The sequence below is a fragment of the Schistocerca nitens genome, chromosome 3, assembly GCF_023898315.1.
Source record: "Schistocerca nitens isolate TAMUIC-IGC-003100 chromosome 3, iqSchNite1.1, whole genome shotgun sequence".
Lineage (NCBI taxonomy): Eukaryota > Metazoa > Arthropoda > Insecta > Orthoptera > Acrididae > Schistocerca > Schistocerca nitens.
The window spans coordinates 311377570-311395248 of record NC_064616.1 but is presented as its reverse complement, the minus strand read 5'-3'; the positions used below and the strand labels follow the sequence as shown (position 1 = coordinate 311395248).

The window sequence follows — 17679 nt, the reverse complement described above, 5'->3', positions numbered from 1 at the left end:
ATGTGTCCATAAACAGTCAACTCATTAAATTATACTGAATAACTGACCCACACACAAGTTAATATCACTTTATCACCGATACAGCAAATGTCATCATGTAAAAACACTAAGTTCATCTTAAATAATTAATATGAAGTACGAAAAATAGTGACCAACTGACGTATTTTGGATCTCCTTAAATAAAAATCACCCAGTGAAACCTATTTGTTCACTAGGACGGTTTTCACTCAGTATTCACGTAAACACTCGTATTTTAGACGAAAACCAATGTAATTCTTAATAATTCATGTTATTTACTTATTTATGCAAATTAGAGAAGTCAACTGACAAACTTCTAAAAAACGGCCTTTTTGTACCAAAGAATTATTCTGTCAAGTCAACAAATCTGTGTCATTTTAATAACATGTTAAATTATGTCACTCGATGTAAATTAATAACTTTTCTGCACAAATTATGATAACAGATGTACATGTGACTTATAAACTATATCTCTTTTTAGTAGTTCTTTGACAAGGTTATAAATACAAGCAGCAAGAAGGGTCGGGCGCAGTCGAAATGTCACTTTGGTAAAGTTGTGTGTGTGTGTGTGTGTGTGTGTGTGTGTGTGTGTGTGTGTGTTATTGTTTGAGGTGGATAAACAATGCAAAGAACATGTAAAAGAAGTACTACTTTGTGTTGTGTCATGGTCTTTGGTGGACAGTGGAATTAAGATGGCCACCAGAGTAATAAATATTTGAAGTTTACATATTTGTTGGTTTCGCTCGTTCTTTATCAAAAGCACAAACACGGGAACTCATCTTTTTAACCCTAGACAACCAGATTTAGAGCCAGCATCATCAGCATCGAGACACAGCAGCGATCCAGCAAGGACCAGCGATTACTACAATGCATTTTAATGGCGCCAACCTAACATCAAGTGCTAACAAGCTCCGTAAATGGGAGTGAAATAGTGCGATTATAGCAATTAGCAATATCTACGACTAGGCGACCATTACAACATTCACGAGGCGCTTTACGCTATTCTTGACGAGTATCAGCAACTTGTAATCACTGCGAGTAACAACTGCATGATAATGGTCCGGCTTGCAGTGGATGTATGGTGTTACTGCTTACAGTAACGTTAATGGTGGCCCACATAATCTAGCGCTGACTACCTACGTAAATAAAGATAGTGTGGTGGCGTCGTCGCTTCTCTTTATTTGGCATCACCTTGAGTAATCTGATTTAACGATCATACTACTCCATTCACGAGCTACTAATGATGCAGTACGACTGCAGAGATAATCGTACAGGTACTACATTAATTCTACAGTGAATTGCTTGACAAATATTACCATCAGCTATGCAGCTGAAATGACTCAGTACACAGGTACCGCATGTTGCACTTGGATAAGTGATCAAGCTGCTTCCTGCTTCGACTGGTCGTAAATGCTTGTATTCTTACCATTCATTACTTGACTAAATATGCGCTACAATCTGAGTCGCCTGTATATGACATGGGTTGGCGCCATCACAAAGCAATGACTAAGGAATGGATGCCGTTGAAGTCCCGTTACATTGATGGCAAAAGAAATGTTCGCAAATCACTGAATTGCCTCAAAAAACAATTGCATCTTAAATATAGAAGGACAGACCTCCACACTGTCACAGGGCGTTGACATACAGCAGCGGCGGAAGATGAAAATGCGTGACCGCCCGGGTTCCGAACCTGGATCTCCTGCTGACTAGGCAGAAGCGCTGACCATTGCACTATCGGGACACAACGTCCAAAATGCCTGCAGGACCTACCTATACACGCTCCTCGTCGGACGAAAATTCTTATCTTTGCCCCCCCTCCTCCAAATCCATCGATCATTCCATTCGCCCGCAGCTACTCTGTATTCCGGCGAGGTTTAGGATGATGAAGTGCGTCTAGCACTGAAAACTTTCGATGTCCCGCCGAGACCTGAATAATTATACAGTATGTTTCAGGAGAATAGTAAATATTGTAGGAGGTGGTAGTACAGATAAATCGCAGAAAAATGCCATACAACATGTGTCCAATATTTACTGAGTTCATACAGCTGGGGTCAACGCATTTTCGTTTCATTTGTTGGTCCTTACAAGACCCCGTTGTCTACACTTCCTTGAAAATGAGATTCCAGCATTATTCGAAGAGGTTCCGTTTGCTGCAAGTATGCTTATGTTCCTCCAGCATGACGGGGCTCCTGCACATTCTAGTCGTCTGGTGACAATCCAAACCTAACATTTCCCGGAAGATGGATCAGTAAACATGGCCACATTCCTTGGCTACTGAGGTCCCCAGACCTTATTTCTTTTGATTTTTGCCTGTGGGGATGGTTAAAAGGTGAAATCTATAAAGTAAAAGTAAACTCAAGAGCCGATTTGATCGTTCGGATTATAAATAGTGCAGCCCTCATAAAAGAAAGCAAAGACGAACTCAGAAGAGCTACACTTGGTGCTATCAAGTGAAGTCAAAAGTGGATTGAAGTTGGGGGAGAATTTTTGAAAATAAACTTTGAACGTCCTCAATTGCATTTGCTTTGAGTTTTTTAGGGTTACGTACTAACAGCTGTATCTCTGTACTCAATAAAAAGTGGACAAATTTGTACGGAATTCTTTTCTTCAATTCGGCTATACCACCACCTTCTAAAATATCTACTATTCCTCCTGAAAAACCCTGCACATACGAATGTGTGGCGTCCGTTCTTTCGGACATGTCCCAAAGGACCACACACACACACACACACACACACACACACACACACACACACACACACACACACACACACAGGGGAAATGTTTGGCGACTCAGTGATAATGACGGACTGGAGCTGCATTAACCTCCTAATTTCAGTAGATATATTTGAAATTTTCTGAACCATTCATGTTTATTAAGTGACAGCGACAGGGTCTCTCTTCGTTTACTTTGTGGGAAACCTACTTCTTTCTGTCCTAGCGTATACTACAGCAGTGAGTGATTGGTCACATTCATGATACCACACTGGAAGTGTAGCCAAACATTCCAATCCCGCTGGAAAGGTATATTTCAAGTCAGATGGTTTTGCTCCTGCTCTCCTGTCATTGAAAATGATCACAACGAAATTAAGTACAGGAATCGTACGAAACCCTTGAGTTCATACTGTGGTGCTGTGCAGATGAATAAAGTTTTTCACAATTATCAGATGACAGATGGAGTTTGTCGGATTCCACTAATTATGACTGCATTATTAATTGTTGGTTCACATGCGCTTTCCTGCCGCTTATTGCAACTGTTTTTTTTTAATGTTAGAGCTGGAAGAAAAGAAATATCAGATTTTCGCCATATGGAACATTCGAATACACCTTACGTCTTCACGTTTCGAGCAACTGGATAATATACGCCAGAAAAGCTGACAAGAAGAAGAGGTCATGCCTGTCTTCTGGCAGATGTGCCACTGACAGTGATCTGAATAACAATATTATATAACAAAGATACATTGTCAACTCAACCACTGGAGAAACCCCAAAATTGGGAATCGCGTCTGGTGATTACGCTTTCAAGGTTTCGATGCGATTAAGACAGTAAAACACAAATAATCGTCGCAGTTAATTTATGACGTTTCCTTTGCACTCAGTGTATCGATGTATTACAGGTAATTCCACTCTAGCCCCTAAACCTAGCTACAAAATTGCGAATAAGACTCTTTGAAATATTATGAGTATATTCCAGCTCTTGCGAGCCACAATTTTGAAACGAAGCTATAGTCACTTCCGATGTCACTCACAGAACACATCAGCTGGTATTCTTCCTGACAGTATAACAAACTTGGCAACACAGAATATGTTTGGCAACTCTGTGACAGACGGGTTACTTCCGTGATGGCACAGAACTATCCCGCTAAATTCACTTGATATTATGCTCGAGAAAATTCGTCTTGCTACTTTCAGTGCCCCTTAGCGTCAGAGCGGAAACTTTATGGTACTGAAAAATTCATAATGTCACTCTTGTTTTCTGCCGAAATTTTTTTGTTGCTGTGAAAACATAATTCTATCTATGATCCGCCGCATTTTCGTAATATTTGAGTATGATACAAGACATGAAGTAAATAGAGACCTTTTCGAAGTCAAAAGTCGGTAATCTACTATTAATTCGTGTTAAAATATGCACAGTCGTCTTACAGGCATGTAATGCTTTATCAAGATAGACTGCCGTCGTGATGTTTCGGTAGTAAGTTGAATTTAATTTGTATTAACGAAGTGAATATTTAATTTCTCTTTGAAGACTACAGTTGTGTTCAATAAAGTAATGGAAAACGCTGTTATATCAGCAACAGTATATCATTTCGCAGTATGACGGCGCTAAAGTAGTTTACAAATTCTGCGCCTGTAGAACGAACTTATTAAACCAGTGTAATTTAAAGAGCGTTTTCGTCTAGGAAAGAATTGCCTTGACGGTTGATCGATCAAAAGCGGGAAAGGTAAAATTTTACCAGTATACGATGAGAGGGACAAGAGCCTGAGAGATGCCTTCCCCATCGATACAAGTTCCTGAGAAATGACTTCCCTATCAATGTCCTGGATAGCTTTGTTTCTCAAATCAGCGGAGTGCGTTATCATGCATTAGCACATGTGGTTATGTTTTGTCAGTCTATTTTCTTACACTGCGACCGAAAGGAGTGTCAATTGTCGGCAACAAATTCCAGCTGTGATGGACACACCCTTGGGGAAGAATTCGTAGTGCAAACTGCAAATGGCTCTGAGCACTATGGGACTTAACTTCTGAGGTCATCAGTCCCCTAGAACTTAGAACTACTTAAACCTAACTAACCTAAGGACATCACACACGTCCATGCCCTAGGCAGGATTCGAACCTGCGACCGTAGCGGTCGCGCGGTTCCAGACTGTAGCGCCTAGAACCGCTCGGCCACTCCGGCCGGCAGTGCAAACTGCACTTTTGGAGCTACCGGATGGGAAGCATTACGTTGACACTACTCTTTTCTCGAGTTTACGTCTTTGGGGGGGCTCAGCCTTTCATTTCTTGTTAGGAAGTTAACGATAAAGGCATCATAACTCGTCACCAGTAACAGCATTGCATAGGAATGCTCAATGAGCGACCTGATTATGTACAAGCAAACTGCAGTAATAGTTACTTCGTTGATTTTTGATGTTTCGAATTAGAGCATGCAGGATTCCTACACCAAACTTATGAAGATTGCCTGTTGAATGCAAATTTCGCATGGAGGTTATATGGTAATCCATCACATTATCAGTAGTCTAGACTTTCTTCATGTGGAAAATCATTCATGCTAGAAAGATCTTTGTTGAAACAAGAATATCTTTTTCTGGCGTATACTTCCCAAAAGCATTCGCTCCACATACAGTTCAAATCTTTCGAGCTGCCTCTTCTGCATTCACCCCTCTGTAATACCAAAAGTAGGTATTGTGTTGCAGATGTTACACCTCTTTCCACTTGCGACCTAATTTTAAAATGCTTAACAGCAATTCATGATTTTTGAAGTGTGAAAAATCCAATGCTTAACTGCAAGATGATAACTAGAACTTCAAATTCGAAAATGACAGTTGATACATTGACAGCGTGGCGCCGCGTTCACCTGGGCGGCGGCCAATTTCAGGCGGCGGGTGGCGTCTGGCCGGTGGCCGGTAGCTGATGCATCGTAAGGAAACACTCGAGCATAAGCTGCATTGATAGTGACGCAACCACGAGCTGTCGGGCGTAATTGTTTCTGAAAGTATTTTTTATTACAAGTGGGCAGATTGTGATGCGAATTATCTTCGACGTTCGTAACTGTAGACGACTGTAAGTTTAGAATGCACGACGATTACCACTAGCCCACGGGCTAACATAACCGCAGAGTGTCTCGTAAGTACACAACACTTGCTCCTGAAACTTCCGCATCTTAAAGCGTTGCCATATTGTGCAGATGGCCGGACTTAGCATTGCAGAGGCGGTCAGTTTTATTGGCCACCTTAAGTGAACGACTCGGACTTAGTCGATGTGGCGGTCCGTCAGTTTTTATGTCTATGACTGTACGTGTTAAAAACGTGAAATAGGTATAACCAGCAAATGACTTAATCCCAGCGGAGAGCATTATCTATCTGCTTTCTTCTGCCTACGTCCATACCCGTTGCCATACGAACTACTATTACTGCGGGATTACCGGTACTATGTCGCCATGCATGTACTGAAACAATATCTGACGTTGCGAGCACATTGCTGACTCGTTCGTATGCATCGAGCCTTTGAGACTTTACTGTCAGAGGTATTCCGGTGCTAATAAAGTATGCCAGTAAAGTGGTGGGGCGGTTATATGACTTACATGAAGCTGCCGTCCGCCACGTTGCTATAAGCGAATGGATGTCGCACTTCATTAACAATATCTGCACTCTTTTTATTTAATCTGGACCACATTGTGAGTATTAGTTTTCAGCGTGCTTTGGACACACCGTTTTAGTCTTTTTTTTTTACCTGTATGGCTGTTGTGTTGCCGATGAACGTAGAGGACATGCTGAGCCCCTTGGGCGGAATGTCGCACACGGCCGTCTTCACGTTGTTTGGGATCCACTCTGCGAAGTAGTTGCTGTTCTTGTTCTGCATGCTCAGCATCTGCTCGTCCACCTGTTAACAATTTCGGGTGCTTTCACTGTGGCAACAGCCTATGTTCTGCATAAACTTTTAGTAATAGCGTCAATTTGGCAGAATAACAAGTCCGTTATAATACTGACAAGACCATCTTAGAAGATGGTCTTCTTCGGTTTCCTTCTTAAGTATACAATTTTGAGCTCAGTGACCAGGCACCAGTTTGCTACAGCAGTACGACGTAATTCTCACGAGAACTCCAAGCAAACCGCCTTCGAAGACCACAAGATTTCAGAGTGTCATTAAGATCAAAATATTTCAGGCTAATTAATATAGCTGCCGATAGCTTACCGGTCTCGTTATTTTTAAGACGCTGGTTATGATCTGGCTATCAGAAAATTTCACGTACTCTCAATAAAATTCTGAATTAAATGGAGATGTTCGTTAATAAATATCTAATTATAATTTTCGAATAAATTTATTTTTTAAAAATCGCCTGAAAATGCTATGTCAGAATAAAATAAAATTTTGCGCAAAAAATGCGAAATAGCAAATAGAAGAAATGCTTCTAAACTGGAAAGTAACTGCTGTTGAGACTTTGATTGAACTCCAAGACATTTCGCAAATATGTATCTAATTTTACTTGTTTCATACGTCAGTTGTTTGATGCTCACTGGAATGTATGTAGGAGATATCTGAGCATTTACGTGTGTGCATCCCATGTCGGGTTGTATGTCGCAAGTACAAATTACTGTCACTCGTGCTGTGGTTATCTGTACACGGCAAATGCCTCTTAATAGTTCACCTTGATGTAATTCGTCCATGCTGTATCAGCATTCAGTATATGCCCCAATACCCAGTGAAAATGGAAGACAATAGGCTTTGAACAGCTTATGTACTGAGAAAATGCATCGATGATATTACGTTGACGAAAGTACAACCAGTACAGCAAGCCATGGCTGCAAAAGCAGATTATTTAAAGCTGAATAGAAACAGTGGTTGAAGGTATCCTCTGAGATAATTTAGGCTATCGAGAGAAATTTGGGAGTTCGTAGCGCTATACTTGCCGACTTTCTTGAACGATAGGTTGAAGAAAGGCGAATCTACGTTTATAGCATTTGTTGATTTACAATGTTGACTGGAATAAACTTTTTAAATTATGAAGGCAGCTCAGTTGAAAGATAGGAAGCGAAATGTTATTAATAACTTGCACAGACATCAGACTGCAGTTGCTGAGAGAGAGAGAGAGAGAGAGAGAGGAGGAGGAGGAGGAAGAAGAAGAATAAGGTAGTCTATCCACAATATTTAATGGGTACATTAAGTAGAGGAAATCAAGGAGAATTTTGGAGAGGCAATTAAAGTTGAAGGAGAAGAAATAAAAACAGATTTTCTGATGAGCCTGTAATTTTGTCAATTAAGGCTAGCGACTGAACGGCAGTTTGAGCAGAATGCATAGTACCTAGAAAGGGTAATTATAAATTGATCATCAATAAAAGTGAAACAAAGGAAATGGTATAACCTCATTTAATGAAGTGATGCTGAGGGAATAGGATAAAAAAAATGGACACTGCATGTAGCAAATGGGGTTTGCTATTTGGGCAGCTCAGTAACTGATGATGGTTGAAGTATAGATCATATAAAATACGAAATGGCTGTAGCAAGGAAAGCATTTCAGAAAGAAATTTGTCTACACTTAAAACCACTTTCAAAATTAGAAATTATTTCCCTTTCCAGAAGATATCTGACGCGAGTTCAACCTGTAAAGGAAGTGACATGTAGAGAACATAGCTCGTTAACATGTTTACTGCCGCCGGTAGCGGGCACGCCTCAGCATCTCTCTTATCAACGTTTCTTTTAGTCAAGTTGACTCTTAAATTTCGTTTCCCCCAATTTGATTAATTGCATTATTAGTTCTCGATCTACCCATATAATCTTCAGCATTCTTCTGTAGCGCCACATTCAGTACATTGACTCCCAAGAGGCCATTGGTGGGCGCGCTGTCAGCGGCCCTGACACGCCAAATGTGGCCTTGTGGCAGTCAGCATGTTTAATGTGGTGCTACGGAAGATTGCTGAAGATTATACGGGTAGATCAAGTAACCAATAATGTATATGAATCAAATCGGGGTATACGAAATTTCTTACTTGACTAAAAGAATCGGTTGATGGGACAAATAGTAATGCATCAATAAATTTTTAGTTTGATACAGGAGGGGAAAAAAGGAGGGTAGAAGCTGTAGCGGAAGACCACGGGATAAATAAAACTGCAGATTCCAACTGATGCGGGTTGCAGTAGTTATGCAGGTAAGGTATACTTGCAGAGGTTAGTCTAGCATGAAGAGCTGCATCATACCTGTATATGTATAGCGATGCTGTTTCTACACAATATTTTCGATTTAGCGCTTTAGATTCTTGTAAGGTTCACTCACCATGTCATTCACATTGTCTTTGCCCTTAATACTTGTAGTTATAGCGCCTATTTTTACATCAAAAATACGACCATATACATTTGTTTGGTTGTCGGCGCATATGAAAGACATTTTGTGGTAGCTCTATACATGCATAATATTAAGGGTACAGGTGTCCCATGCACATGAAAAATTTGATATTTGAATGACACTAAGTGGAAGCCGATTTTCAGTACTCTAGGTGAAGACAGTAGAGGTTCGCTGATCGTACTTGGCCGGTGGTCTGGTGTCTTTTTTGCTAGTATTGCAAGAGTTCATACCAGACAGACCCCTGGCTCCGATGAATCCTTCATCCTCATACAGCGGGGGACGTTAGACAGTGGTTCGCCAGGAATGGGAGGTAAGTTTTGTTGGGCAAACCGCTCCAGTAAATTAGCGATGTGATAGGAATAAACGTTTCACAGATCGAATCACAATTATCGTTAGTAAGTAACAGCTAGTAAAGGTAGAGGAAAGACTGACTGACAATACGAGCGATGATTTAAACAATAATATACTTGTCTCAATCAGACCACATACTGGGACATTCGCCGTATGACCGAATTGCTGTTCTTGGAATGTCTTACAATTAGTGGAATGCACTTCGCAATCGCGTTTGGGATAGACACATTCTTCTGGGATAGCTAGACGTTAGAGATTGATTGGTAGATCTGCCTTTGTTACTTATTAACGAGGACAGAACTTTGATACAAGCGTAGAAACTCTTTACTTTTAGGTGTTGGTTTTAGCCTTTTGGTTCCGCATTTACCCGAGTCACCAGTTACGTAAGCAAATCATTATCAACAGCAACACAGCAAAAATGAAATATTTGCGCATCGTGCAACACTCATTGGTAATTTTTCACTGGACTACGAAGGCCCATGCCACACTTGTTTAATCTGTGTATGAGTAACGGAGTTTTATGTTCAGTGGAATCCACATCGCCCTGTGCAAATTCGTTCCTACAGAGGCCAAAACAGTTTTAATGAGCCAGTAGCTGTTCTCTGCCAAGATTGCTGAAATGCTACTATAAGTAGCAGCATCACGTTAAGAGCAGTAGATGATAAGGTAACGACGTTTCTCTCACCATCCTGGGAGATCTGGGAGATTATTTTACACATTAGCCGAGTTTGGGTTTAGAGAAATCCAGTAACACGGCGATAGCAATTTTTTCTATTTACTACCGATATCATCATAGCTAACACTTGATTCAAGAATCATAAAAGAAGGTTGTACACATGGAAGAATCCTGGAAATACTAGAAGGTATCAGATAGATTAAATAATGGTAAGAGAGATTTAGGAACCAAGTATTACGTTGTAAGACATTTCCAGGGGCAGATGTGGACTGACCACAATCTATTGGTTATGAGCTGTAGATTAAAACTGAAGAAACTGCAAAAAGGTGGGAATTTAAGGAGACGGGATCTGGGCAAACTGATTAAACCAGAGGTTGTACAGAGTTTCAGGGAGAGGATAAGGGAACAATTGTCACAAATGGGGGAAAGAAATAAAGTAGATGAAGAATGGGTAGCTCTGAGGGATGAAGTAGTGAAGGCAGCAGAGGATCAAGTAGGTAAAAAGATGAGGGCTAGTAGAAATCCTTGGGTAACAGAAGAAATATTTAATTTAATTGATGAAAGGAGAAAATATAAAAATGCAGTAAATGAAGCAGGCAAAAACGAATACAAACGTCTCAAAAATAAGATCGACAGGAATTGCAAAATGGCTAAGCAGGGATGGCTAGAGGACAAATGTAAGGATGTAGAGGCTTATCTCACCAGGGGTAAGATAGATACTGCCTACAGGAAATTAAAGAGACCTTTGGAGAGACGAGAACCACTTGCATATCAAGAGCTCAGATGGAAACCCAGTTCTAAGCAAAGAAGGGAAGTCCTGACAAAACTCTGCCATCTGGTGAGCAAGATGTATAATACAGGCGAAATAGCCTCAGACCAAGAAGAATATAATAATTCCAATCCCAAATAAAGCAGGTGTTGACAGATGTGAAAATTACCCAACTATCAGTTTAATAAGCCACAGCTGCAAGATACTAACGCGAATTCTTTACAGACGAATGGAGAAACTAGTAGAAGCCAACCTTGGGGAAGATCAGTTTGGATTCCGTAGAAATATTGGAACACGTGAGGCAATACTGACCTTACGACTTATCTTAGAAGAAAGATTAAGGAAAGGAAAACCTACGTTTCTAGCATTTGTAGACTTAGAGAAAGCTTTTGACAGTGTTGACTGGAATACTCTCTTCCAAATTCTAAAGGCGGCAGGGGTCAAATACAGGGAGCGAAAGGTTATTTACAATTTGTACAGAGACCAGATGGCAGTTACAAGAGTGGAGGGACATGAAAGGGAAACAGTGGTTGGGAAGGGAGTGAGACAGGGTTGTAGCCTCTCCCCGATGTTATTCAATCTGTATATTGAGCAAGCAGTAAAGGAAACAAAAGAAAAATTCGGAGTAGGTATTAAAATCCATGGAGAAGAAATACAAACTTTGAGATTCGCCAATGACATTGTAATTCTGTCAGAGACAGCGAAGGACTTGGAAGAGCAGTTGAACAGAATGGACAGTGTCTTGAAAGGAGGATATAAGATGAACATCAACAAGAGCAAAACGAGGATAATGGAAACTAGTAGAATTAAGTCGGGTGATGCTGAGGGAGTTAGATTAGGAAATGAGACGCTTTAATTAGTAAAGGAGTTTTGCTATTTGGGCAGCAAAATAACTGATGATGGTCGAAGTAGAGAGGCTATAAAATGTAGACTGCCAATGGCAAGAAAAGCGTTTCTGAAGAAAAGAAATTTGTTAACATCGAGTGTAGATTTAAGCGTCAGGAAGTCGTTTCTGAAAGTATTTGTATGGAGCGTAGCGATGTATGGAAGTGAAACATTGACGATAACTAGTTTGGACAAGAAGAGAATAGAATAAAAGCTTTCGAAATGTGGTGTTACAGAAGAATGCTGAAGATTAGATGGGTAGATCACGTAACTAATGAGGAGGTATTGAATAGAATTGGGGAGACGAGGAGTTTGTGGCAAAACTTGACAAGAAGAAGGGACCGGGTAGGACATGTTCTGAGGCATCAAGGGATCACAAATTTAGCGTTGGAGGGCAGTGTGGAGGGTAAAAACCACTGAGGGAGACCAAGAGATAAATACACTAAGCAGATTCAGAAGAACGTAGGTTGCAGTACGTATTGGGAGATGAAGAACCTTGCACAGGATAGAGTAGCATGGAGAGCTGCATCAAACCAGTCTCAGGACTGAAAACAACAACAACCGATATCACTAAAACTCTGTGCAGCATATAACATGTCATTGTGGAAAATCACATTAGGAACGTTTGGTGCAAAGCTTGTCGCTTGGTCTCTACAGCTTCCATGACTTAGCAGTTGGTGTATAATGCAGCTGCAAATAGGCGCAGCCGAAGTTTATTGGGCAATAGTGCTCCGACCTATATAAATGCTATTAACGATTATGACGATACAGCATTTTTGTTCATTTCAGTTTAAACTGAAACGATGGTTGTGGGACAATGTTTATTTCAAATTATGTTTATAGAATGTCCGGAAGCTATTTCAGCCTTTCGTCATTTGTAGTGGAACACAGGAACGCAACGACATTATACATATAGAATTTCATCAATTGATTCACATGGCCTCACGCAAATGGCAGCTACAATATGAAACGATACATTACTGACACTTCATGCCTCCGCATGTGTCACATTTTTAAGAGCATCATCATATATGTACCCATGTTCTGTGGCCCATCTTCGTTGGTGGATTTCACAGCTGTTAAAATGTGGCCACATTATACGAAAACGAGACTAGGTCAATTACTGGCGTCCTCAGTTCTGCTGCGTCATACCACTTCAAATTACCACTTCCTCCCTTAAATCTCATTAAGATTTAGAACACTACACTGATAATTTGGCAACTTGCATTAATTAGTTACCTTAATGACTATATATCGAATGTAATCTTGGTAGCTTGTAATATGGCGATGTCAATGATACAATGTTATTCGTACGTACCTCTGTTTCAGAAGACGACAGTGCAAAAACTACACAACATACAGAAAAATTTAAAGACTGCAAGTCTTTCGGTCCTGCCTTCCTTCCGCTTTAATTGTTCATTCGAGCAGACATACATTTAAGGTACTTTCATTAGGTTAGGAAGGCTCTATGGTCAATGAGGCTGTGAAAGAGTTGTCTGTGATTGTAACACTGAATTTAATGTTAGCTAGATGCGTGAAGTTATTAGAGCTGCTGGAACTGAACGCTTGTTTTGTCGGAAGCCATGGCTGTGGCAGATGAGGTTTATTGATTCCAGTTCGGAGAACACGATGGATCTTGAGAATAGGTATCGACAGAGTGAAGGGCGACTGGTCAGCACAGCGGAAGGAGAGGCAGAGGACATGGCTTAAGGCACTGAAGAGGTGATGGGGGATGGGAGGTCCACTGCCTACGGCAAGCGGTGAGCCCAGAGCGCGCCACAGCGTATTGTTCCGTAGGCCAGAGGCAGAACTCTTGACGACTGCTTTCGCCGAGCTGCTAAAAGCTGAGGCATTGACAATTTCTCTTGGCCAAGGAGATGTTCATTCCGTCAATTCTGCAAGGGTCCTCATGTTTCCACAGAACGTCCCTGCAAGACCGTTATCAGTTGGACCTGTGAAAACATGTCGCCGAAATATCCGAAATGGGGCGGCTCTGCTGGACGCCTGACGCTGTGTCTCTGAGGGCTGTTGCGTTTTTCCGATGCCACTATTTCCCGTGCACGCAAAATAGGTGTGTCGATGGACACCGACCGTGACGTCAGGAAACTTGACAATTAACTCCTGTTCGATGCCTCGAGATGTGCTAGCATGGGGATATAATTTTTCCCAGCTTATGGAAGAAGGCTGAACAGTACAAAGGGTGATGTGCAATTGGGGCAAGAGAGCACTACCATTTTCGATTGGTGGTTCTTAACGTTTAGGCACATAATTCACACTTCGTGTTCGTGGACTTGCATAACGTTTGAGTAAGTGGGGACTCAGTCTTCTGTCGTGGACGAGATTAGCAGAATTCCTTCGGGTGCCGTGGAGCAGGGAAGTCTAATCTTGTGCCATGGAGGAGGTAAGTGTATTTGAGCTTTGACCAATGAGTCTGGGCGCGAAGTTGATCCGAATGAGGATATGGACGTCAATCGTTGAACCCGATGCAGAGCCATGCTGGCCACTGAATTCGAAATTTCTCCATGTGCATGATGAGCATTTCGGAGCACCAGCACAAGGAGTCTTCAGAGTGAATTTCCCTCACTACACCACACGTTCACAGCAGCTGCAGTCGCTGTCTGATTTAAGCGTATTGTGGTAGTTTGCTCCATTCAACAGTTAACGATCATTGTCAATTTTATTACTTAGAGCCAGATCGTACTACACATTTTTGAAGGCAGAAGTATAATCAATTTGCCACGTTCTGCTCTGAATTTTACACCAGTACAGACCATTTTATGAATAAGAGCATAAATGTTAGTTGACATGTTATGTTGAGCTATGTTCCAGAAACCGGAACTGCCAATTTTGTAAGTAATTTAGAAAGTTAATGCTGGCAGTGAGACCTTTTTAAGTTTGTGAATGAATGCCACCCATGCAAAATTGACCAGTCGAGGGAATATACGATTGACTTCTATCGTAGGAAGCTAGTAATTGCGCCAAGGGAATCCGACAGATGCGTACGTAAAAATGCCTGCAAACATAAGCACTCGCGTACACATGCCTTAACAGATAAGTACAAATGCAAAACGTGACGAGATGGTCGACGAAAACACTACAGCAGCAGCGTGATTAACCTGTTTCTCAAAACAATCAAAGGCTGAAATATCTTTTCTGTTATCAACATGTCGGTTTAATTTTATGTTATTTGTCTCAACTTTTTAGGTTTACATACACTTAGAAGAGCTCGTAACCTACCTCCTTCACGGACATGCGGCCGCGGAAGATCGCGGCAACGGTGAGGTATCGCCCGTGCTTTGGATCACAGGCGGCCATCATGTTCTTGGCGTCAAACATTTGCTGTGTGAGCTCTGGCACTGTGATCGCGCGGTATTGCTGTGAACCGCGTGATGTAAGCGGGGCAAAGCCCGGCATGAAGAAGTGCAGACGCGGGAAAGGAACCATGTTCACAGCAAGCTTACGCAGGTCCGCATTCAGCTGCCCAGGGAACCTGTACAAGTGACGATGTGTCAATATACCAATCGGAAAAACATCAATAGCGATAATCTTGATACATTTTTCCTATTTGTTGGCATACCATCATTCTACTGTTTATATACTTTTTCTAGGCCAGCGTTATATGTGATACCTATTTGCCATACGTTCTGTGAGATGGTATCACTATCAGATTCTTACTAGGCAGCTCTGTAACCCGTTAGTTGTCTTTTGAGGAGACAGTCTCTAATTTCATCAACGTATATTCACTGTAACCTGCTTACAGTACTCAAGCCTTGCCCACCTTTAGAATTTTTACCACCACACTCATTCCTCTATTTCTTAGTTTACTGTTACTTGATGCCTCTAATGTGCCCTAAATGTGCCCTAAACGTGTCTTATCAATATATTCATACTAGTCAAATAATGTGAAATATTCTCTCTAAAAATCAGCGTTAATGTAGATTGTTTAGTTGACCAACTCTATAAATTTTATTTTACTTAAAAGCAGTAGAAGTATGGTTTCTCATAATTAGATTCCTTGACAGAATTTTTGTAAATAACAACTGTAATTAAGTAACTTTAAAACAGTTTCCTGTTTAGAAGTATTTAAAATGAGAATCATTGTTTTCGTTATAGCAAAACTTCAGAACACCGAAAAATCTGACATCTTACGTATCGTTTTGATCGATATCATGCTACATATGGTAAACTATGAATTTATTCTTTAAAAAATAATAGTCACTGTGTGGGAAGCAGTGCCAACACTTCAGTCGAGGACACTCTTGTTTGCACTTAATAATTGCTAATTCGTCAATGTTTCTGCAATTTCCAGCTGAAGCATCCCTAAAAATGTTCCAGGTTCAAAACTATTGCTTCGATGATAAAGAGGATTGTACTAAGACACAGTTGTTTATTTTGATGGAATAGTCCATTTTTATACTATGAAGCCCAAGTTGATCAAGAACCGGGTGATAAGACTATCTTAAATTTTTGATTGCTAAATGATTAACTGGTAATGCTTGGTTATCTACATACCTTATTGGACAGCAAAAAGAATTCAATCATTGTGAAAACAATTTACAAATTTTGGAAGTATAAATACAGTATAGGAAATATAAAGTACTTTATCAATTTATTATAATACTTAAGCCGGATAAACTTGACACTATGTATTCGACGCTAACCTATGTCATGTTCGATTACTTTTACATTTTCGCACTTCATACCAGGGTCAAGATATGTATGAATACCCTACCGCATTATTTTGTCCTAGATAGCATGCCATACATACATCGAGAAGGGTGAGTGGGAAACGTCTAATACAAATTTCCTAAGAAACCAAGAAAAATTTGAGAAGACTACGAAGATGGATACGTAATTAAGGATGCATTAGCAGCAACAGTGCGTCGATTTATTATCAGAAGAGACAGACATAAAATTAGGACGATGCATTAACATCGGCATTGGTTGGAGAATACCTTTGGGTGGGAGGGAGGGGGAGAGAGGGAGAGAGGGGGGGGAGGGAGGGAGAGAGAGAGAGAGAGAGAGAGAGAGAGAGAGAGAGAGAGAGAGAGAGAGAGACAATTAACCGCCAATGCTTTATTTTCACATTTTCAGCAGAATTTGTATCCATTTTCGTACTATTTCGACAATCTAATCAGTATTCTTATCCAGGTGCTGCGAGTTATGCTGCGCGAAAATGGAAATACAAATCTGGCTGAACACACCTTTAAACGTGACGAGAAAAGTGAGACATCGCAGCCATCAACAGTTCTTCCTGTTTATTAATAGTCGTACCTGAGACACGTTGTGACTCCTGACATTGTGAGTGAGACGAGGTGGTTGAGGTCGCTATAGCTGGGATTAGGCACCTTCAGCGTCCGGAAGCATATGTTGTACAGTGCCTCATTGTCAATGCAGTAAGTCTGGTCTGTAAGCTCCACCAGCTTATTCACTGACAGGGTCGCGTTGTACGGTTCCACCACCGTGTCCGACACCTGCGGAGAGAACAATGAGTGGCTACATTCGAGGTATATATAAAAAAAGGAGGAATTCCATTCTAACCCTTGGCGAGAAAAAATTCCCAGACGCCAATGCGCACACTGGCGTCACACAGGTACTGTAACAGTAGTTTCTGTGCATTCATCAGAACACGTACGTTGTGGTGTGCATCAAACGAAAATAACTTTTTCGTGTCAATATGAGCAAGTGTCAGTAGTTGCTGCGTGGCACAATGCATTAATACTACTTGAAAAACAGCAACATTTATCAGGGTTTCACCAAAGGTGAGCACTTGCAATGAGAAAGAATAGTTCGATACAAATGCGCGCACTATTTTGCGTATAATACTATTTTCTGAAGTGGCAGCGTAGTGTAGTGATTAAGACATGACATGTTGAAGGTTTTGGGTTAGAATCCTGTTGTGAGCTTTTACAATTTGTATT

At 40.9% G+C, this 17679-nt stretch overlaps 1 protein-coding gene across 1 annotated transcript in view; it reads right to left on the bottom strand.

Moving 5' to 3' along the window:
- Nucleotides 1–17679, bottom strand: part of LOC126249203 (tubulin beta chain-like) — a 94154-nt gene that overhangs the window by 15258 nt on the left and 61217 nt on the right. Inside the window, exons 5-7 of the mRNA XM_049950857.1 lie at nucleotides 17033–17232; nucleotides 14996–15248; nucleotides 6470–6619 (exon numbers count right to left, since the gene is read on the bottom strand). Coding sequence (XP_049806814.1) covers nucleotides 6470–6619; nucleotides 14996–15248; nucleotides 17033–17232 — 603 coding nt within the window. The remainder of the gene's footprint in view (nucleotides 1–6469; nucleotides 6620–14995; nucleotides 15249–17032; nucleotides 17233–17679) is intronic.